The sequence below is a fragment of the Sphaerodactylus townsendi genome, linkage group LG04 (genome assembly GCF_021028975.2).
Source record: "Sphaerodactylus townsendi isolate TG3544 linkage group LG04, MPM_Stown_v2.3, whole genome shotgun sequence".
NCBI classification, from domain to species: Eukaryota; Metazoa; Chordata; class Lepidosauria; order Squamata; family Sphaerodactylidae; genus Sphaerodactylus; species Sphaerodactylus townsendi.
The window spans coordinates 13,880,011-13,902,397 of record NC_059428.1 but is presented as its reverse complement, the minus strand read 5'-3'; the positions used below and the strand labels follow the sequence as shown (position 1 = coordinate 13,902,397).

Genomic DNA, 22,387 nt, shown 5'->3' with positions numbered 1-22,387 from the left:
GTACCTGCCTCCCTGATAATGGATTGGGAAATCACCCAATCAGGATGCCCTCGTCGCCGTCCAGGAGAAGGCCTCTTCAGGGTAAGTCTACCAATGGACCGTTTTCATCCAGGGTAGTTCTGGCTGTCTTATTCATTTTTAAGCATTTCTACCCCACTGTTCTTTGCACTTGAGGCTGCTTATATCAATGAGTAATGTTAGTAGAAGAAAAATGGCTTTTATACACTGTCTTTCTCTCCTGTAAGGAGACTCAAGGCAGTTTACAAACTCCTTTCCCTTCCTCTTCCCACTGTTACCCCAAATGTGAGGGTCTGCCCCTTTTAGAGTGGGGAATCAGCACAGAGCAGACCTGGTTTAAAGTCAGGTAGTGTCACAAATATTACAAATATACAAAAAAATTTTGGTAAGTACACCATCAGGTATGGCTATAAAACCTCTAGATTAGGTTTTTATTTCGGCAGTCCTTTGTCAAGCCAATCTGAAATGTACAAATACAAGTGTCAATATATAAAAAGTCTATCTAATTCTTTCATTTTCATATAATTAACAAAAACCCAAAGAACCCTCCCAATGCACTTACAATTTTTTGTGTATTTGTGATAATAAGATAATGTTGAAGTGATACTCACCTAGTAAGTTGGAGTACGCATGGGTGTAATATTTGTGACAGCACCTGTTGTACACCTGCCTTGATTATTATGGTGGATTAAAGTCAGGTAGGGCAAGCTCGGAATATTAGTTGCTGACTTTACAGAGAGTTGCCCTTGCGAGAAATTGCAGGAGAGCAAAATAAAGTTTAACAGTTTTATAAAATGTGAAATAATAGCTGGTCAAGCACACAATAATCAAAGCAGCAGAACACACAAAACATACACTCCTAGGGATTTTCTGTCTGCCTGCTCTAAGCAAGTTGGTTTATTTGAGGACAGAACACCAAGACCTCGCCTGAAAGTTGTGCTTGATTATTACGGTAATTGTAAAGCCAAAGAGCATTTCTTCATCCAAAAAAATGTCTGATCTTTTCAGTTCTCCTGACCTTGAAACTGGATATTTCTCTGCCTTCTCTGACTAATGTACTAATGTACTTCAACACACAAACAAAGGCATCTTTTAATGTAACAGCTTTAGTTAGAGGGTTAGAGATTTGGCTTAAGAGATCAGAAGCGTAGATTTGTTTTGTGTTTACCTTTTCATTTATAAAGCAGGCAAGTTTTTAAAAGCCATATCCAGCAGATTGGAAATCCCATTTTTGTTTTGTTTTTATTATTTTTAAATCGTACTGAATTCGCCCAATATATTCACCCACCCTCCTTTGGATTCTCCTGGGGTCCTGTTTCTTTTCTTCCTCTTTCTGACAATCTAAACCAAGCTGCTCAAAACCTGTCTTGCAAAGGGTGGGAAAGGATGAAAGCCACCAGGATGTTCTCGTAGGTCCTAAAAGATGGCCGAGGAAGTATAGATTTCCCCCCAAGAAACCAGCGGCAGGTACTTTGGATACCCTGCATGCTGCTCTCAATGCTGTCCTTGTTTTTGGTTTCGAATTACCTAAACGGACTGGGAACGTCAATTTGTCAGAGGACAAAAACTGCAAGTAAACTCTGGCTTCGGTGTCAACAGACGGGTCAGGTGGTTTGCAAGAGAACTGCCAAGCGGGAAGCTTGTTTTCCCAGGCATGTGAGTGAGCAGCGGAGGATTCCTGCAGTTCGGCTGTGCTGGAGCATGCGAATCAGGAGGCTTTAATCGTGTGCCTATTCGGCTTTGCCCTGGTGTTTACCAGTCACCCGAATCCTTTGCTGGGCCCTGCCGGTTTCTGCAGACAAGGAGATGGTTGTATCCAGTGGTGGGATTGAAATAATTTAACAACCGGTTCCGGTGGTGGGATTCAAATAATTTAACAACTGGTTGTTTACAAGCACCATTTTTAACAACGGGTTCTGCCGAAGCTGTGCGAACCGGCTGAATCCCACCTCTGGTTGTATCCTGAAAAGGCGGAGTGGGACATGTGCATTTTTGCACATGTGTGAATCAGAGATTGACCTGGAGCCACGCAGCTGTTGTAGGTCAAGTGCAGCCCTTCCAAAGTATGTGTAAAGCACTGTCAAGTCACAGCTGATTTGTGGCGACCCTGTATGGCCGTGGTGGCGAACCTTTGGCACTCCAGATGTTATGGACTACAATTCCCATCAGCCCATCAGCCCATGCTGGCAGGGGCTGATGGGAATTGCAGTCCAGAACATCTGGAGTGCCAAAGGTTCGCCACCACTGCTGTAAGGGTTTCAAGGCAAATGGTGGTTTCTGTCATTGCCTACCTCTGCGTAGTGACCCTGGACTTCCTTGGTGGTCTCCCATCCAAATACTTACCAGGGCTGACCCTGCTTAGCTTCTGAGGTCTGATGAGATCTGGCTAGCCTAGGCCATCCAGGTCAGCCCTCTCCTCCACAATGACTTCACATAATTGCTGGCCAAGGCAGTTTCAACACTCTGCTAAGAGCTGTTGAAGTTGAGATCCAACCAGTGGTGGGATCCAAAAATTTTAGTAACAGGTTCCCATGGTGGTGGGATTCAAACAGTGGTGTAGCGCCAATGGGACTGGGTGGGGCACGACAGGGGCGTGGTTGGGCATTCCGGGGGCGGGACATTGCTGGGCGGGGGCTGTGGCAAGGACACAGCGGCTAAGGCGGGTCCTTGGGTGGGAAATGAATGCACGCAGGCACAGGCTACCACGCACGCCGGTGCACCTCCTGCCAGACTGCTTCAAGTACTGCTGAGAGGAGGGGCGTAGCTGAGGCAAAAATCACGTGGCAAAATCACCCATTAGTAACCCCCTCTCGGCACACACAAATAGTTAGTAACCTACTCTCGGGAACCTGTGAGAACCTGCTGGATCCCACCTCTGGATCCAACATATTACATTGTCTGTTAGTTGGGATGAAGCGGCAGCGTCTACTCAACGGAAGGGGAAACTGGAGAATCGGTGACCAACCTGTGTCCGCCTCGTACGGATCAATCCAGTGTGGTGTGGTGGTTAAGAGCAGGTGGACTCAAATCTGGAGAACTGGGTTTGATTCCCCACTCCTCCACATGAAGACTCATATCTGGAGAGCCACATTTGTTTCCCCAGTCTACATATCTAATGAAGGCAGCTTTTATGCATGAAAGCTTTAATTCCGAAAATTCTTGTGGGTCTCTAAGGGGCTAATGGACTCGAATCTAACTGTTCTGCTGCCGACCAACGAGGTTACCCTCCCAAAACTCTTTTGATACTTCTTGTCCTCAGAGATATGTGTTTGTGTACTTGGTAATGCTAAAGTCTTGGCATGGAACCTTTTTGCATTTGTTTGGTTAATTTCTTGCATTGTTCCCGTTAAGCCCGAAAACATAAAACCTTTTTATACAAAGTTTTTCTGAAATTGGCACTGCTGGGATTTCTGCCTTTTTAACGACATCCCCGTCGGGGGAAGTACTTCTCAAATGATGTCATCACCACGAAGGGGTGTGTTATAATGTTTAAACAAATATTTATACTTTACTCATCGATTTGTCCAAGGGGCTGTTATCTGTGGTGTAACTGACTGAGTAAATAGCCCTGATATGCATAGAGTCTGCGCCTCCCAGGGATAAAGATTTTTCAGCCTTGTTCACGCAGATCTCAAATAAGGCGATAACCATTCTTCCTGCGGCCAGCGAGGGAGGGGTCCAAAGTATGCACAGAAACTCCCTTCAAATGCAAAGTTAACATTTCAGGGTGAAAGTTAGGGCATGATGCGCTAGCCATTATGTGAAGGTCTTTCTCCCTTCACATAGTCAAAAGAATATAACCACATGATTTCGCCACCAGCAATCTGAGATAGTACCATCCACGATTTTTTTAAAAAAATATTTTTAAATGTTGATATAAACCAGGGTAATCAAAGCAGAACATTCTCAAAGTGAAATTGTGCACCCTGGGATGCTGCTAGAGGGCCAGCTTGGTATAGTGGTTAAGAGCAGGCGTACTCTAATCTGGAGAACCGGGTTTGATTCCCCGCTCAGCCACTTGAGCTGTGGAGGCTTAGCTGGTGAACCAAATTAGCCTGTGTACTCCAACACATGCCAGTTGGGTGACCTTGGGCTAGTCACAGTTCTTCGGAGCTCTCTCAGTCCCACCCACCTCACAGTGTGTTTGTTGGGTGGGGGGGAAGGGAAAGGAGATTGTAAACCTCTTTACAAGAGAGAAAGGGGGGATATAAATCTAACTCTTCTTCTTCTTCTTCTTCTAATAATAATAATAATAATAATAATAATAATAATAATAATAATAATAATAATAATAATAATAATAATAATAATAATAATAATCAGTCCCCGGTGACAGCAGGGTCATTGAAAAAGATCACGAGAAGGTCACTAGATACCGCGATTTGAAAATCGAGCTTCAGCGCCTATGGCACAAACCAGCTGAGGTCGTCCCAGTGGTAATCGGCACCCTTGGCGCCATCCCAAAAACACTAGGGCAGCACTTGAAACATCTTCGAATTGACAAAATTAACATCTGTCAAATTCAGAAGGCAGCCCTGCTGGGATCCGCATGAATACTACGCCGATACATTACAACTTCCTAGGCCTCTGGGTGAGGCTCATAAGAACATACGAACATAAGAACTAGCCTGCTGGATCAGACTAGAGTCCATCTAGTCCAGCATTCTGCTACTCGCAGTGGCCCACCAGGTGCCTTTGGGAGCTCACATGCAGGATGTGAAAGCAATGGCCTTCTGCTGCTGCTGCTCCTGAGCACCTGGTCTGCTAAGGCATTTGCAATCTGAGATCAAGGAGAATCAAGATTGGTAGCCAAAATTGGTAGCTCGAATTGTAATGAAGGCCAACAACCAGCTAAAGATCTAGCAGCTGTGAACTCAATAATAATAATAATAATAATAATAATAATAATAATAATAATAATAATAATAATAATAATAATAATGATGATGATGATGATAATGATAATAATGATAATACTTACGATAGCGATGGCGGCGGCGGCGGCCCGGCCGGCGGCGGCCCGACGAGCGGCAACCCGGTGACTGACCCGACGGCATGACTTGACGACGACGGCGAGCTGGCAACGTATTTAACAACAATAATAATAATAATAATAATAATAATAATAATAATAGAAAACAAATTGGGGATGATCTCAAAGGCAAAGAACTCTCCAAACTGACAGTTTTTTCAAATCTTGCAACTAAGGTATCCTTCACAGAATCCTGGGAATTCTAGTTTTGTTTGAAAACTACTTTTCTTTGTAATCTCATGTGTATACTATTCCTAGTGAATCCCTGTACCTGCATTGAAGGAAGCGGCCACTCATTTGGTGTTTTATACTAGAACAAAAACTTATTAGTCCTCAAGATGCTACAAGACTCCTAGATTCGAGTCCAGTAGCAACTCAGAGACCAACAAGATTTTTGAGGTACGAGCAGTCCAAAATCAAAGCTTTGTATGTCAGATCTGATAAAGGGAGGTTCGACTCTGGAAAGCTCACGTCCCAAAAACCACTTTGGTCTCCTGGACTCAGGTGCTCCTGAACTCCTGGACTCAAATTTAGGTGTTCTACTGCAAACCAAGACAGATACCCTTTGAAATGCACAATACTCCTGTTTATTTTTTCTTAAAGGAAAGTGTTAACATTTTAAAAGAACTATTTGTGCAACCTAATTCTTCGCATTTAAATCCAGGGTTTCAGGAGGGGGCATAAGCTGCTTTTGGCATGGCAAGGGAACAGAAACATTTAAAGGGCAACAAGGCACATTCAGGTTAATGTCGGCATTGGCATGGACAGCCACGATTTTTAGGTGTTGGTTGCATTTTTCCTTCGAACAGTTAAAATGTTGTACTTAAAGGCTCAGCATGAGATCTGCAAAGGGAACCTCTGCTTCACCAACTTTTTGGAATTCTCTGAGCAGGTAAACTAGCGCGTGGATAAGGGCGACTTGATTGGCCAGATCAAGTTCCACTGACACTGGTCCTACGGTAGACATCATGTACTTAAGACTTTCAAGAGGTATTTGACAAGGTATATTTCCAAAAGACTCTTGAGTAAGCTTAGCAGTTAGGGGAGAAGAGGACAGGTCATTTTATAGGTTAAATTATAGGAATCGGAGAATAGTAGTAGAGAGCAGTTCTTTACTACGGAGGCCAGAAAGGTCACTGTTTGGGCCAGAGGTGTACCGGGGGCAAATGGCGCCCGGAGACAAATTTTCTCCAGGACACCCCCCAGGCTCTGCCCTCGACCCCGCCCATGTCACCATGGACATGGGCAAGGTCTAGGGTGCCCACCTCCCCCCCCGACTCCCCCTGCTGGCTGGGCTCCCAGTCGGCAGCCTGCAGTCTCTTCTGACCTCCCCTCCGGGCAGGCCAGAAGAGACTGCAGTCCTGGCCTCGGAGACCTGCTTTTATAAGCTCTGAGGCTGGGGGTGGGTGGGTCTTGGGGAGCAGGAAGGGGTGGGACTTCCTGCTCCCCAAGCCCCACCCCTGGCCTCAGTGCTTATAAAAGAAGGTCTCCGAGGCCGGGACTGCAGTCTCTTCTGGCCTGCCCTTCCTGGTGGCTTCACGTTCTCTGTGTGCTTTTTTTTAAAATGGCCATGCTGGCAGGGGCTGATGGGAATTGTAATTCATGAACATCTGGAGAGCCGCAGGTTGCAGACCCCTGTGCTAGCCTAAAAACTGCATCCCCTGCAGGCCAAAAATGGAAAACCCAATAAAATACCAAAATCCCTCACAAACGAACCCTGCATTTTTGGCGCCCACCACAAGGGGGCGCCCTGGGCATCTGCCCACTTTGCCCAATGGGCATTACGCCCCTGCCCTGCATAAAGTCGTTGTGTATCTGGGAGAGGTTCCCAGGAAATCTGGAAGAGCCCTCACTAAACCCAGCTGAAACTAGGTAACATTGAGACCGGGTTAGAAATGAAGCAAACAGGATGAAACAGGCAAACTAATAGAACTGAGCAGGATTTGGGGTTAGTTGAGAGGGCCAGGGGAAGAACTCAACAGAAGGCAGGGTGCCAAGGTCAGGAAGAGGAGGAAGAACAGAGTTCAGGGATATTGTCGAAGGCTTTCATGGCCGGATTCAACTGGTTCTGGTGGGTTTTCCGGGCTGTGTGGCCAGGGTCTGGTGGATCTTGTTCCTAATATTTTGCCTGCATCTGTGGCTGGCATCGTTAGAGGTGTATCACAGAGGGAAGTCTGTTACACAGTGAGCATCTTCTTGGCATAAAAGAAGTTCCAGTTTTAAACCTGGGCATCTCCAGTTAAAAGTATCAGGTACTAGATCAGGGGTAGGGAACCTTTAACACTCAAAGAGCCATTTGGACCCATTTTCCACAGGAAAAGAAAACACTTGGAGCCGCAAATAATTTTTGACATTTAAAATAAAGATAACACTGTATATATAGGGTTTTTTAACCTTTTACTCCGCTCATTCTGAGAAGCGCATGGATGCGCCCGCCCTGCTGCGTGCAGGGCGGGCAAGGATGAAGCCGGTGGCTTGGCCTCACCGGCCGCTGGGAAAGCACCCACCCCGCTCCAACGGGGCGGGCGAGAGGACAAGCCCGTGGCGCGGCCCAGCTGACCAGTTGGTGCGCCTGCCCTGCTGGTGCGCCTGCCCTGCTGGTGCGCCTGCCCTGTTGGTGCGCCTGCCCTGCTGCCTGCAGGGTGGGCAAGGATGGGGCTGGCAGCTCGGCTCGTGGAGCCCCAGTGCAAGGGCAGAAGAGCCGCATGCGGCTCTCGAGCTGCAGGTTCCCTACCCCTGTACTAGATGATGCGTGAAGCCTCAGTGTGGGACCCTGAAGAGCCAATGCCAGTCAGAGTAGCCAAGACTGGCCTTGATAAATTTAGGCAACATCATGTTCAGTTGCACCATGAAAACAGGTGGACAGAATTCACGTTTCCATGGACACAAGGAAGGACTGAAGGTGTTGGATGAGGGTCTCTGTACCTGTGCCTTTTTCCTCAGGATAACAGCTTTTTTTGGTCTTGATTCATATAAAACAAGTCTTTGATTTGACAAATTCTAGGAAGACATTTTTCCACTGAATATGAATTATTTGCTGCCAAGCTTGAGTGCCTTCTGTAAATGGAGATACATTTGTCTGATTTATAATAATAGACCATTTCAGAAACGATGTGGTTGGTGTTTATGACATAGTGGAGAGTTTTGGCCTACAGTCTGGAAAAATGGGATTCAGATCTCCAGGACGCTTACTGGGTGACCTTGGACCAGAGTTTCTGGGTTGGGAAAGATTTGGAGATTTTTGAAGTGGAGTCTGGGGATGGTGGAATTTGGGGAGAGAAGGGTCCTCAGCAGGGCATAATGCAAAAGAGTTCACCTTCCGAAGCAGCCATTTTCTCCAAGGGAACAGATCTTGTCAGGAGATAATTTATAACAGTGGGAGATCTCCAGGTACCACCTGGCAGTGGCGTATCTACCTAGGGACAAGCGGTACCCCTTGTCCCCGGGCGCCACTCTTCTGGTCACGTGGGGGGTGCAAAATCGGCCCCCCCACGTGACCAGGAAGTTCTGCTGCCTCGTCGTTTTCACGTGCCTCGAACCCATCCATGTGTCACTGACATGGGCGGGGGCAGGGTGCTCAAAGACCATGAAGTAGCAGGAAGCCCATGGTTACATGGGCGGGGTCGAGGGCACCGGCAGTGGGGGGATGGAGCCTGGGGGCATCAGGGGGCGGAGCCGGGGTGGTGGTGGGGGCAGAGCCTGGAGGCATCTCCAGGTGCCATTTACCCCCGGTACGCCTCTGCCACCTGGAGGTTGGCATACCTACATATCCCATATGTCTCTTAGCCTCTTACTTCAAAGGGTTATAGTGAGGTTAAGGCAGAGAGCTTTCAGTAAAGATAAGAAGAAGAAAAAGGGTGTACATTCAAAAATACTGAAGTTGCCTGGTTCATGTTGAGATTCCAGATTTGTTCATGTTGAGATTCCGGATTTGTGCTGCATTCTTCGTTCCCCCTCCCCCTCCGATTCCACGCGTCCTCCGAAGTCCCCATATCTTACATCAGACGCACAAAAAGGTTTTTATATTCTTCATGATGCTTTGTTAAAGAATAATGACTGCGAGAGTGGTCGTATCTTATCCTCATGTTCCATAAAGCTGCTATTGATTTAAAAAAACACAGGATGTGTCCCTCGAGGCAAAATTAAAGCATTGAGAATGTGCCATGCTTGTATGTCTCAGATGGTGTATCACAATGTTTTAAAATCCCTTGAGTTCCTGCAGTAAAATAAAAATTATGAGGTCTGGTGGGGCATTCTCCAGACGCCGGCCTTCTCGTTCCCTTGTGACTGGTCACATTTGTTCAAGTGATGTTGCTCTAGTACAGGTGAAGAGTCCTTAAAAGGTCAAGAGACTGTTTTTGTGAAGGCATATCAGGGTTGTGTCCTTGGATCTCAGCCAGCCTGGCTGTTCTCGGCACGCACGCCAGCCTCTAAGGACTGATCCTTGGAATCCTAAGAGCAAACGCATTCCATGGTTTCTGTAACAGCGAGCTATAGTTGCGCCTCCTCTGCGTCTTTTCTAGCAAATTGCTACTGCTCATCATGCTCCTCTGCATACTATTTTAGCCGGGTGGATAGGAGTGAACAATAGCTGTGGCACCAAAATTATGGACTTCCCTTCCCAGGGGGATTAGACTTTCCCCCTCAATCATTGTCTCCCATCAGCAGATAAAGCTTTTTCTGTTTCTGACCCTTCTTGTTAGTTCTTAATTGTTGGCTTGTCTGTCAGTCAGTCAGTCTATCGCCAGCAGGGTGTAGTGGTTAAGAGTAGGTGGACTCTAATCTGGAGAACTAGGTTTGATTTCCCACTCCTTCACTTGAGAGCAGCAGACTCTTATCTGGTGAACTGGATTTGTTTCCATGCTCTTGCACATGAAGCCTGCTGGTTGACCTTGGGCCAGCCACAGTTCTTTCAGAACTCTCTTAGTCCCACCTATCTCACAAGGTGTCTATTGTGGGAAGAGGAAGGCAAAGGAGTTTGACTCTCCTTACAAGAGAGAAAGTGGGGTATAAATCCAAACTTCTTCTATCTGTCTGTTTCTATCTACACACATGTATAGTATATACTGTGTGTGTGTATAAACACACACAAACATGGTTTTTCACCTTTTTAATTATTATTATTATCATCATCATCATTATTATTATTATTGTAGATTTCACAGCTGCCAGATCTTTAGCTGGTTGTTGGCCTTCATTACAATTCGAGCCTCACCCAGAGGCCTAGGAAGTCGTAATGTATCGGCATAGTATTCGTGCCGATCCCAGCAAGGCTGCCTTCTGAATTTGACAGATGTTAATTTTGTCAATTCGAAGATGTTTCAAGTGCTGCCCTGGTGTTTTTGGGATGGCGCCCAGCATGCCGATTACCACTGGGACGACCTCAGCTGGTTTGTACCATAGACGCTGAAGCTCGATTTTCAAATCACGGTATCTAGTGACCTTCTCGTGTTCTTTTTCAATGACCCTGCTGTCACCGGGGACTGCTATGTCGATGATGCTCACTTTCTTGTCCTTGATCACGGTGATGTCTGGTGTATTGTGTTTCAACACTTTGTCTGTTTGGATTCGAAAGTCCCACAGGATCTTGACCTTCTCATTTTCCATTACTTTCTCTGGACAATGTTCCCACCAGTTGTTGTTGTTGTTGTTGCTGCTGCTGCTGTTATTAATTTGACTTTTGTACCGCCTCCTTAAGGGCCTGCATTCAGCACAAAGACAGGGTATAAATATTTTACATAAGTGAATAGGGACATTCCATGTGTGAGAGAGGACTGTGTTCATGTGCTTCTTTGAACTACAACCTTGGTGGTCCTTATATATATATACTACTTTTCTCCTCTGCAAGAAAACATAATCTCTTGTGCCTCTCCCCCCCCCCCCCGCCCCCATAGGCACTTACCTGAAAAAGTCGACGATGAAATCCAGATCAAGAACATGAGTGGGCAGTGGTTTTATGAAGTCAAGTCCAAGAGGCACAGAGACAAAATCCATGGCGCGGACATCATTCGCGCATCAATGAGGAGAAAGCCCTTGACAGCAGGTATGTGCGTTGAAACTTTTCTTTTTCTTTGCGGGCGTTGACTTAAGGAATCCGTCTGTATATTGAGACAATTCCCAAGTAGGGGAATATATCAAGAATTCTTTTTTAACTGTCTATTTTAAATAATATTGGTTTCTTTTTCTGTGTCAATGTGTTATATGAAAAATTTAATAAACATTATTTTAAAAAAAAGGAATCCGTGTTTTGTTCAGCGGAACACTGCAAGACACAATATTTAGTTAACAAAAAAGTCCAGTAAATACACTTAGAATCATGGAAACATAGATCTAGAAGGGACTTTAAAGGTCATCTAGTCCAATCCCCTGCACAGTACAGGAAATTCGCAGCTCTGTCCCCCTACTCCTCCTGTGGTCCCTGCTCTATGCCCAAAGCCTTTTCGGCTCAGGAAAACGGACTGGTGAGGGAAGGCAGGCGGGCCTCTCCCTCCCTCCCCTCTGCCCTGCAGCCCCGAGCTCAATCAGGCCTCTGAAACCTTCTAAAAGTAACATTCGCTGCAGCCTGCTGTGTGACTGTGGGGAAAGCCAGTTGTGTCCAAAGAACCCAGACTCAATTCATTTAAAAAATTGTAGTGTCATTTAGTCGCTAGTATCTTTGAATTTTGTTTCCTCTAGGCGTATGTCCCGAATCGGTCTCTGCGTTCGGCAGAGGCCAACCTACTGGTGATCCCTGGCCCCTCAATGATACGGCTGGCCTCCACCCGGGCCAGAGCCTTTACAGCTCTGGCCCCAGCCTGGTGGAACACTCTCCCACCAGCTGTCCGGGCCCTGCGGGACCTTGCTGAGTTCCGCAGGGCCTGCAAGACTGAGCTGTTCCTCCGGGCCTTTGGGGAGACTAGCCGTTGATGGGGCCCCCTCCCTTTCCCTTTTTCTTATAACATCAAGTGGATCCTACCGCCCCTCCCCCTCTTAGGGTTTTGAGGGAATTGATAGCAGGTGCCATCTTGTGTTAATGTTAATTTTAATAATGCTGCATTTTAATGGGGTAAGGTTTATTTTTATAAGAGACTGTATTACCGGTAATTTATACTTACTGGATTTTAACCTGATATTGTGCTCTATTTATATGCTGTTCACCGCCCTGAGCCCTCCGGGGGAGGGCAGTCTATAAACCATAATAATAATAATAATAATAATAATAATAATAATAATAATAATAATAATAATAATAATAATAATAATAATAATAATAATATGTACAATCTGTTAACTTGTCTCAATAGTGTGAAGGTTTCTGGCTACTAGGTGCTCTTCCCACGCCTCTTATTTTCCAAACTTTTTTTGGTTACAATTTCAGTGTAAGTTTTCTATGATCACTGTGCTGTCAGAAGCCCAAAACCACTTCCCTTTCCACCTCTCAAGGGGAGTCACGGTCCTAATTAGATCATCAGGCTCCCACCAGGAACATCTGGGATTAAATCGTCACTCTGCAACAGAACACGCCAAATGACCTTGGGCCAATCAAGCTCCTTCAGCTGAACCTCTTTTGCACCAGTGTAGTCAGAACTTCAGAGGCCACCCTGCATCAAACCATCAAGTGAAAGAACAGATCATGACAATCTCTGGAGTCGGTACATGAAAGCGGTCCTTTCCGCACAAATCTCCCAAAACGTTTGTAAAATGTTTTTAACCCCTCCTTTTATCCGCACGCACCCCCTTGAAACAATTCATGACCGCCATTAAGCGGTTTTTCCCTTTTTTGGGAATTTGTTATCAAATCGAAGCTTCACAACCTCGTGCTGCAATTCTCTGTGCCTTGTATACTCAATGCATCAAAGATTATACTCTGGTTTCTGTTCAGATTAATCCCCCCTTCAAAAATAAAAAACTCACAGAAATGATCTAATAAACAGGCAACGGAGAGTGATCTCACAAAATGGCACCAAGGAGAACGTTCCAGGACAGCACAGAGGCGTGGAAAAAGTTTTAAAGAGATACACACGCCGAGTGAAAACAGTTTGAAAACGCTACAGCCTCAAGAATCGTTTTAAAAGGGGATTCCCTTTAAACGTTTTGAGGCTGGAACTATAACGTTTGGGAGTAAAAGCAATGCGGAACTCCACCGAGGAAACGTTTTATTTCCTGCCACAAGACTTTTTAAATGAACTGTGCGGTAAGGGCCATTATCTTATTTTCCAGCCCCCAGTAGACGAGGCATTAGACGAGCTGGCTTGTGTGGCCCCTTCCGACTCTATGTAGTTGCATAGGAGCAGCAGTGGCTTAGGAGGTTAAGAGCTCGTGTATCTAATCTGGAGGAACCGGGTTTGATTCCCCGCTCTGCCGCCTGAGCTGTGGAGGCTTATCTGGGGAATTCAGATTAGCCTGTGCACTCCCACACACGCCAGCTGGGTGACCTTGGGCTAGTCACAGCTTCTCGGAGCTCTCTCAGCCCCACCTACCTCACAGGGTGTTTGTTGTGAGGGGGGAAGGGCAAGGAGATTGTAAGCCCCTTTGAATCTCCTACAGGAGAGAAAGGGGGGATATAAATCCAAACTCTTCTTCTTCTTCTATGTAGCGAGTAGTGCCGGAAGGTCATTATTTAATAATGTACTGTTTTAAGTCAGTTGCCTAGCCATTAAATTAGGCATCTTCAAATTGAAGTTTGTAGCTTTAAGCACACATGAATAAAATACAAGATGATCACTTTTTTGTTGTTTTTCTCTATTTTTTTTGTCCTGATATTTTAGCAGAGCTGAGTCAGAATAAGACTGGCAAGAAACAGAAAAGCTGGGTGAACAACGTCAATAAAGAGGTCCTTACGCCCCCGGAGCTGTTTGGCGCCATAGAAGAGGCAGAAGGAGAATCGAAATCTAGTCTGAGGTCAGACATTCAAACTTGCTCTTGCTTATTTGTGTATCAGCCAGTTCAGCAGATCAATTCCGTCTGCCGTAACCTTCAGTATTGCGATAAATACATTTTGACCTGTTTTTCTAAAATTTTTATCTAGCTAGCCCTCACTTGGAACGGTCAAATGCAAGCTTTTCAGACAAGTGGCATTTCCAAGAGAGACTAAGGCTGGAAGTAGATGTACAATATTAAGTTTCGTGGAGCCCATTTTGGTGGTGCAGTTTCTGCCCACAAAACAAGCATGTCCCTTTTTTGGTCATGCAGTGGACTATTGCGGAAACAAGCAATCAGCTTGGCAAAGTGCAATATGTCTGTGAAGGGTAGCCAGTATGTACCTGCGGCAGAGGAATATCCGGGCCCTGCGGGACCTTGGTGAGTTCTGCAGGGCCTGTAAGACAGAGCTATTCCACCGGGCCTTTGGAGGGGCCGGCTGCGGTTCCACCGCCCCCCATTGAAACTGAAATCAAAGCTGCCTGTCTGGACCACCTTGGTTGGGCCCTAATTCCACCTTGGGCCCTGCCTATCTCCTCCCCTTCCTTCTTCTTCTTCTTTTTCTTTTCTTCTTTGGCCTTTAGATCGGGCGCCTGTGTATATGTGTTCTACACAATCTTGTTGTTTTAATTTATTTATTGTTATTAATTGCTGCTGAGTTTTAATGGGTTAACTTTTATGTTGTATTCATCTGCTGTTGGAAACAGCCGTGTTGTGAGCTGCCTCAAGCCCTTCGGGGATGAGGCGGCCTATAAAATTAATTAATTAATTAATTAAGGGGGGAAATGGCACCCAGAGACAACTCTTTCTCCAGGCGCCTCTCCCCCCCGGGCGCCGAGAAAATTCTGTCTTCCATGCAGATTTTTGAACTCTTATCTCTTAATATGATTCCACCACTTAACAGTTTCATAGCAACATTCTTGTACGGATATGAATACCCGGATTAATTAGGGCTTTCCTGTCACACTTGAGCAGATGTTCGCTCAGTTTTGTTTGCACCCCCAGCCTCCACATTTTTTAGATATTACCATCTGGAAATAAATATACCTTATTGTCTGCCTTGTAATCTGGTGTGCGAAAGTCAGGATCGCCCTTGTTTAATGACAGGGAAGGGTTGTCCCTTTCAGGAACTGTGGTTTTCTGTTAAAGGAATATTTATCTTGCTGGGTGGGTGGAGATGAAGCTTATTAAATCAGAGAACTGCTTAGGTGCACCAAGCAAACAAGTTGAGTGTGGAAAGCCACATTTTTTCAAAAAAATATTTCTGTTGGGTTTGTGGTTCATATTTATTCTAAACCCCTTCAGGCCTCTGTAAATCCTTTCTTCTAACTAGAGTTTCTGTTGGTACAAGGGCTTTTCACATAGTGCTTCCTCCAGACTGTTTGGACTCTACTCTGCGTTTCAAGGGTAGCCCCATTTGGAATGTGTTCCCGGCTGGTGCTGGAATTCCATCTTTCTCTAGCGAATTTTCCTGCCGCTGCTCCAGGGAACCCGTCCCAAGGCATCGTACAAGATAAAGCATTATAAAAACAAATGTCAATAGGCCAGTGATGGTGAACCTTTTCGAGACCCGAGTGCCCACATTGCAACCCCAAACCCACTGATTTATCGCAAAGTGCCAACACGGCAATTTAACCTGAATACTGAGGTTTTGATTTAGAAAAAACGGTTGGCTCCGAGGCGTGCGTTACTCAGGAGTAAGCCTGGTGGAGCAACCGTTCAATGCTTCAGATGGGTGAATCACGACCCTAGGAGGGTTTACTCAGAAGCAAGCCCCATTGCCAGCGACTGAGCTTACTCCCAGATAAAGGATCGTGCCCAGGCCAGCCTAGATATGTGTGTGGGTGTGTGATTTTCTGCCCCCCCACGACGAACTCTGTGCACACGGGCCCACAGAAAGGGCTCTGAGTGCCACTTCTGGCACCTGTGCCATAGGTTCGCCACCACTGCAATAGGCTGTCGTGAGTTTTCAGGGTTGGGTAGCCATGGTCAGGGTTTTTTAGCTCCTAACATTCCCAGACCTAAAAAGCACACTAAAATGGCAATAACAGATCCCGTAATTGAAAACCTGAGTAAAAAGAATCCTTTTTGGTCTAGTGCAGTGATAGCAAACCTTTTCGAGACCGAGTGCCCAAATTGCAACCCAAAACCCACCTATTTATCGCAAAGTGCCAACATGGCAATTTAACCTAAATACTGAGGTTTTAGTTTAGAAAAAACGGTGGGCTCCAAGGCGTGCGTTACTCAGGAGTAAGCTTGGTGGTAGTTGGTGGCTTTGCTTTAAAGCAACCGTGCAACTCTTCCAATGGGTGAACCATGACCTAGGAGGGTTTACTCAGAAGCAAGCCCCACTGCCAGCAACTGAGCTTACTCCCAGGTAAAGGATCGTGCTGTAGTTCTTTGCATGAAAATCAGTGGAGTTTAACAGCGCTTAACAGGGTTACCTACACTGCTTCCCCAAAACTAGGTCTTAGGTTTAATGCTATTAATCGAGCCCAGCGGCCCAGGCCAGCCTAGATGTGTGGCGGGGCGGGGGGGGGGGGCGGCTCTGTTTACATGTGCCCACAGAAAGGGCTCTGAGTGCCACCACTGGTCTAGTGCTTAAAAGAGAGCCCCGTTCTGTACCAGGTGAGCCTCAAAAGGGGAGAGTATTCCTTAAAAGCGGCGCCACAGCTGAAAAAGCCCTGTTTCTAGTTGCTACCCACCTCACCTGTGAAGGTAGGGACATCAAGAGTGGGGCTTGTGAGGTAAGTCTTGACAGGTGAGCTGAACCGTATTGGAGGAATGGGTCCTTCCAGAGCCTTGAAGCAAAAGCGGGGCATTAAAGCAATAGTCACTTTTCTTAGGGTAGGAAGGACACTTCTCACAAACAACAATACAGGCATCTGGAGTTGCTTGTGGGGAAGTTCTCGTTGTCAGATCAGTTTGTGGTTTAACATGCCTGAAGTAACTTGCTGAGGATTCTGTTGTGTTCTGTACAGCCCTACAGCATTCAACGCAGATGCAACGCCCCAGGAAGGCACAAAGAAGGCAGCTGTATCGCCGTCCAAGGTAAGTCTGTTGTCCTAGCAGTCATTGCCTTATTTTAACACCAAATGGAAGAAAAGACTGCGTTGTTATCAACCATCCCTGCGTAGCCAGAATCAATGGGTTCCTCAAAGAATACGTCATCAGGATAACAAGGAGCTGAAAATCCTGTGTGTTTCTTACAAGGCATTTTCAGGGGAGAATGATCACTATCAGGATAAATAAAACATCTCCATCTGGCTGAGCTGGGCAACTGGCGGGAGGGCCGAGGAGAAGGAAATGGGATATGTGTATGTAAAAACTGGAAGTGACAATGGATAACTCGAAGAATCAAAATATAAAAATCTGAAGGGAGGGAGGCATAGCGGAATAAGCACAGAGAACTTCCTTTGTTTCACTTTTTATTGTTATGGTCGCGCTTTAAGAACATAAGAACAAGCCAGCTGGATCAGACCAGAGTCCATCTAGTCCAGCTCTCTGCTGCTCGCAGTGGCCCGCCAGGTGCCTTTGGGAGCTCACATGTAGGATGTGAAAGCAATGGCCTTCTGCGGCTGTTGCTCCCGATCACCTGGTCTGTTAAGGCATTTGCAATCTCAGATCAAGGAGGATCAAGATTGGTAGCCATAAATCGACTTCTCCTCCATAAATCTGTCCAAGCCCCTTTTAAAGCTATCCAGGTTAGTGGCCATCACCACCTCCTGGGGCAGCATATTCCAAACACCAATCACACGTTGCGTGAAGAAGTGTTTCCTTTTATTAGACCTAATTCTTCCCCCAGCTTTACTGCACTTTCATTAAATTGAGCACTTAATGATCACAGGCCAAGGGGGTGGGGCCACGCCACAGCAGGCGTGCGCCCCTGCGTAGGCTTTCCGGAGGCGTAGGGGGGAATTGGAGGGGTGCAGGGCGCCCACGTGCACTGGGCACACTTCCCCCTCGCTCCGCCCCTACTTATGATATTATGTCTTTTTTTTCGTGTTGGTGGGCAATTAATTCAGTAGCCAAGGTGTAGTAGGCTTGTTTCTCGCTGTTCTCTGTAATGCTAAGAATCATCAGATACTCTATGGCAGGGGTCGGCAACCTTTATTTATTTATTTATTTATTTATTTATTTATTTATTTATTTATTTATTTATTTATTTATTTATTTATTTATTTATTTATTAGATTTTTATACCGCCCTATCCCAGAGGGGCCCCTCCACTCACCTTTCCTTCCAGCGCTGCTCTGGAGGTCTGGAGGGACACACCAACGCTACCCTCCGACCTCCAGGCCACGAAGAGCAGCAATACCACCCAAAGAGCTATTTGGACCTGTTTTCCACAGCCCTGAAGATCTACCTAGCTGGAGAGGTGGCTCCATGCGGCTCCACCTCCGGTTTGGCCCCTCCACTCATCTTTCCTTCCAGCGCTGGGAGGCGGAGGCGCCAGGCAGGGAAACCCCCTCTACCCGATGAAGCAGGCAGCCGCCTGCTCCATGGGGCAGAGGGGGGATGGCGGCTGTGGGGATGGCAGAGGGGGGGATGGCGTCTGCTCTGGAGGGACACGCCAACGCTGCCCTCCGACCTCTAGGGGTCGGAGGGCAGCATGGGCGTGTCCCTCCAGAGCAGCGCTGGAAGGAGAGGTGAGTGAAGGGGCCGTGAAAAGAGGCGCCCTCATGCACGGAGCTGCCTCTGTTTCGGCCCCTCCACTCACCTTTCCTTCCAGCGCTGGTAAATCCATACTCTGTGGTAGAGTATACATCAGATACTCTCTGGCAAAACCATAGAGTTACCCATGATTCCTAGAACTACCACATGTCACTACTGGGTTTTACCTGGAAGTGATGTAGTACTTTTTTTTCTTTTCACTGTTTTTCCTTTTTCTCCTGCTTCCTCTCGGTGCAGCAACAGGCAACGTGGCTTTTGCTGGCCAGAGGCAGTCCTGCCCCTATCCTCCCTGATACACTCCCATAAATATCCCTGTGTACCTTCCATTTGTGTTTGCTAAGACAAGAATTTGGAAGAGCATGTTTGGCAAGATGACATGTCAATACCTATTTTTCAAGAATATTTATAGGTTACCTTGCGACCTTGAAAGTGCATTATTCTGCATGTGCAGAAGGGCCCTCTGTTGATTGATTGAATGAATGAATGAATGAATGAATACACTATTTTAAAGGATTTTCTTGCATATACACAACTTATCTTCAACCGCTCGCTAAAGATCTGTGTACTGTAGTGGCAGCGGCTTCCCAAAGTAGCACAGCCAATCAGAAACCCTTCTGGATAAAAGCCCCATCTGCACCCACCCATTTTTGTAAAACACTTTACAGGTGTCGGGAATGGTATCAACAGGCAATACAGGTTCCCACGGGCACCTCACTGTGTTGGAGATCTCTGTTATCAACAAAGTAAATAAAAAGAAAAACACTCTCCTTAGAAGCCCTTGCAAGTGGGAGGAAGGGGCTGTTTAAAATCCCAAATCCCGTGGTGGCGAACCTTTGGAACTCCAGATGTTATGGACTACAATTCCCATCAGCCCCTGCCAGCATGGCCAATTGGCCATGTTTTGCTACAAGTTCTCCAATTGGCCATGCTGGCAGGGGCTGATGGGAATTGTAGTTCATAACATCTGGAGTGCCAAAGGTTCGCCACCACAAATGCTTGCGGGGGTGGGGGGTGGGATGTTTCCTATTAAGTGCACTAATCTAGAAGAAAAAGTGAGATGATAATGATATTCCACATAGATGTCCTTTTTTTGATGTCCAGGAGCAGCAGTGGCGTAGGAGGTTAAGAGCTCGTGCATCTAATCTGGAGGAACCGGGTTTGATTCCCAGCTCTGCCGCCTGAGCTGTGGAGGCTTATCTGGGGAATTCAGATTAGCCTGTACACTCCCACACACGCCAGCTGGGTGACCTTGGGCTAGTCACAGCTTCTCAGCGCTCTCTCAGCCCCACCCACCTCACAGGGTGTTTGTTGTGAGGGGGGAAGGGCAAGGAGATTGTAAGCCCCTCTGAGTCTTCTGCAGGAGAGAAAGGGGGGATATAAATCCAAACTCTTCTTCTTCTTCTTCTTCTTCTTCTTCTTCTTCTTTCTTTTTAGTTTGGGAACTCCATGGTTAAATCGGAATGTAGGTAGAGAGAAGTAAAATGACCAAAAGGTAAAATGCAGAAGGCTTGATAACGATAAAGATCTCTAGTGACCTTATCTTTTCAGTTCTTCCACATTCGTCAGTCATAGCTGTTGGGCAAAGCAGGTCTGATCAGATAAGGGATGATCAGGTAAGGGATGGTCTCATAAATGCCTTTTTGAAATCCAGCATGGGAGAAGGACTAGACGCAAACCTGAATGACAGTCACGGAGGCTAGGGTGGAAATTCTGGTTATACTTGAGCAGGGGTGACCAACTCTGGCACTTCAGATATTCATGAACTACAATTCCCATCAGCCCCCAGGTTCAGGGACCGCCTCTCCCCACATTGCCCCGGTAGGCCCCTCCGCTCCTCGGAGGAGGACCTACTCGTGATCCCTGGCCCAAAAATGATCAGGCTGGCCTCGATGAGAGGCAGGGCCTTTTCAGCTTTGGCCCCTGCCTGGTGGAACAGGCTCCCTAGGGAGATCAGGGCCCTGCGGGACTTACAGAGTTTCTGCAGGGCCTGTAAGACAGACCTGTTCCGCCAGGCGTTTGGCCAGCCTGGTTAAAAATACATCTACCATGTCATCTGGCCTCCCGTGGGCACAAGGGGGGGGGGAGGGGGGTAGCCAGATGCCATCCACATTTTAAAATGGGTTCCGTTTTTATGTACGGTAATTGATATTTAAATTATGTTTTAATGTGTGTTTTAACCTGTTGTGAACCGCCCTGAGCTCTCAGGGGGAGGGCGGTATATAAAACTAATAAACAAACAAACAAACAAACAAACAAACAAACAAATAAATAAATAAAAATCCTGGCCTCAGTGAGGCTTGGATCAGGCTCTAAAGCTGGGGCAGATGGGAATTGTAGTCCGTGAACATCTGAAGCGCCAGAGTTGGACACCGCTGTACTAGAGGGTTTGAACCTATGTCCCATTCACATAGCAGCATTTATTAAGAAGAGCAGCCTCACTCGTGTGCAGGTTGTGCAGTGTTTGTTTTTGATAGCCAGGTCTATTTTTCTGCAGTATGTTTAACATCTGCTGAGCTCTTGTGCACATTAAAGGTGCTTCGGGATCCATTTTTCTCTCTTGGTAAAGTTGGGTGGGAGGCTGTCTTTTTATTTTTGCAGAGCAAGTGACATGCTTTCTTTATTAATTTTTGGAGAAAGTTATTCAAGTAGGATTGCTCACTCTTTCTGGGAAAATATCTGCAGATTTTGGGAGCGGGGAAGGAGCTCAGCAAGGTACGATTCCATGGACTCCACCCTCCATAGCAGCCATTTTCTACAGCTTAATTTATTTCTGTCTTCTCTGTCGTCTAGAGATCAATTGTAATAGTGGGAGATCTCCAGGTGCCACCTGGCGGTTGGCAACCGTGCTTTCAGGGCTGGTCCCTTGGACCATTGTCATCTTGTCTTGTTTATAAGCAATAAAGGTATTTCCCAGGGCTAAGGATTCTAGGGAGGAGGTTAGTCCAAATCCCCACCCTACTTTGTCAACTTAGCCAAATGCTTACAGTTGTACTTTTTACTGCCTCAATAAATACGACTCGAGACCTGGTAACTCATGGGAGCGACTGTGGCTCCGTGGCTAAGAGCGCTTGCAAAGGGATCTGGGTTCGGTCTTGGACGTTCTCCAGTTAAAAGCTCAAGAAGCAGGCTCCGAGAAGGATCTTTCTGTGCCTAAGATCCCAGAGAGCCAATGCCAGCTGGAGTAACAGACAAAACTGAGCTCAGCAGAACAATGATCGGACTCTATATAAGGCAACTGGAGTTGCTTCCATGTGAGGTTATTTCCCTGAGTATCCACATGAGTTCTACCAAGAATGTCCACATGATGTTGCATGTCTTCCCCTCCCTTCCCCTTTCTCCATGGTGGACGGGCCTCAACTAGATGATAGGCCCCTCCCTCTCCCTCCTCCCCAAGTGGATGGGCCACGACAAGACGATCCCTTCCCCTTCCTCCCCCTTATGATACCCAGAAGGTTTCTCTAGGTGGAGGATTCGTAGGGTGGCTGTGGGCGAAGCGTCCACCTGGGTACTGTTCTCGCAGTCTGCACAGATAGCGATTGGAACCAGGTTCTGCACCTCTAAGAACATAAGAACATAAGAACTAGCCTGCTGGATCAGACCAGAGTCCATCTAGTCCAGCACTCTGCTACTCGCAGTGGCCCACCAGGTGCCTTTGGGAGCTCACATGCAGGATGTGAAAGCAATGGCCTTCTGCTGCTGCTGCTGCTCCTGAGCACCTGGTCTGCTAAGGCATTTGCAATCTGAGATCAAGGAGGCTCAAGATTG

The 22,387-nt window shown here is 46.6% G+C and overlaps 1 protein-coding gene across 8 annotated transcripts in view; it reads left to right on the top strand.

The window, feature by feature from the left end:
* The window catches only part of SYTL2 (synaptotagmin like 2), a 116,462-nt gene that overhangs the window by 45,194 nt on the left and 48,881 nt on the right, over nt 1-22,387 (top strand). For 7 of the 8 annotated variants that reach the window (XM_048493255.1, XM_048493254.1, XM_048493253.1 and 4 more), the window contains exons 3-5: nt 10,945-11,093; nt 13,798-13,930; nt 16,930-16,999. In XM_048493255.1, coding sequence (XP_048349212.1) covers nt 10,945-11,093; nt 13,798-13,930; nt 16,930-16,999 — 352 coding nt within the window. The remainder of the gene's footprint in view (nt 1-10,944; nt 11,094-13,797; nt 13,931-16,929; nt 17,000-22,387) is intronic. The other variant, XM_048493250.1, reaches the window with a different exon arrangement.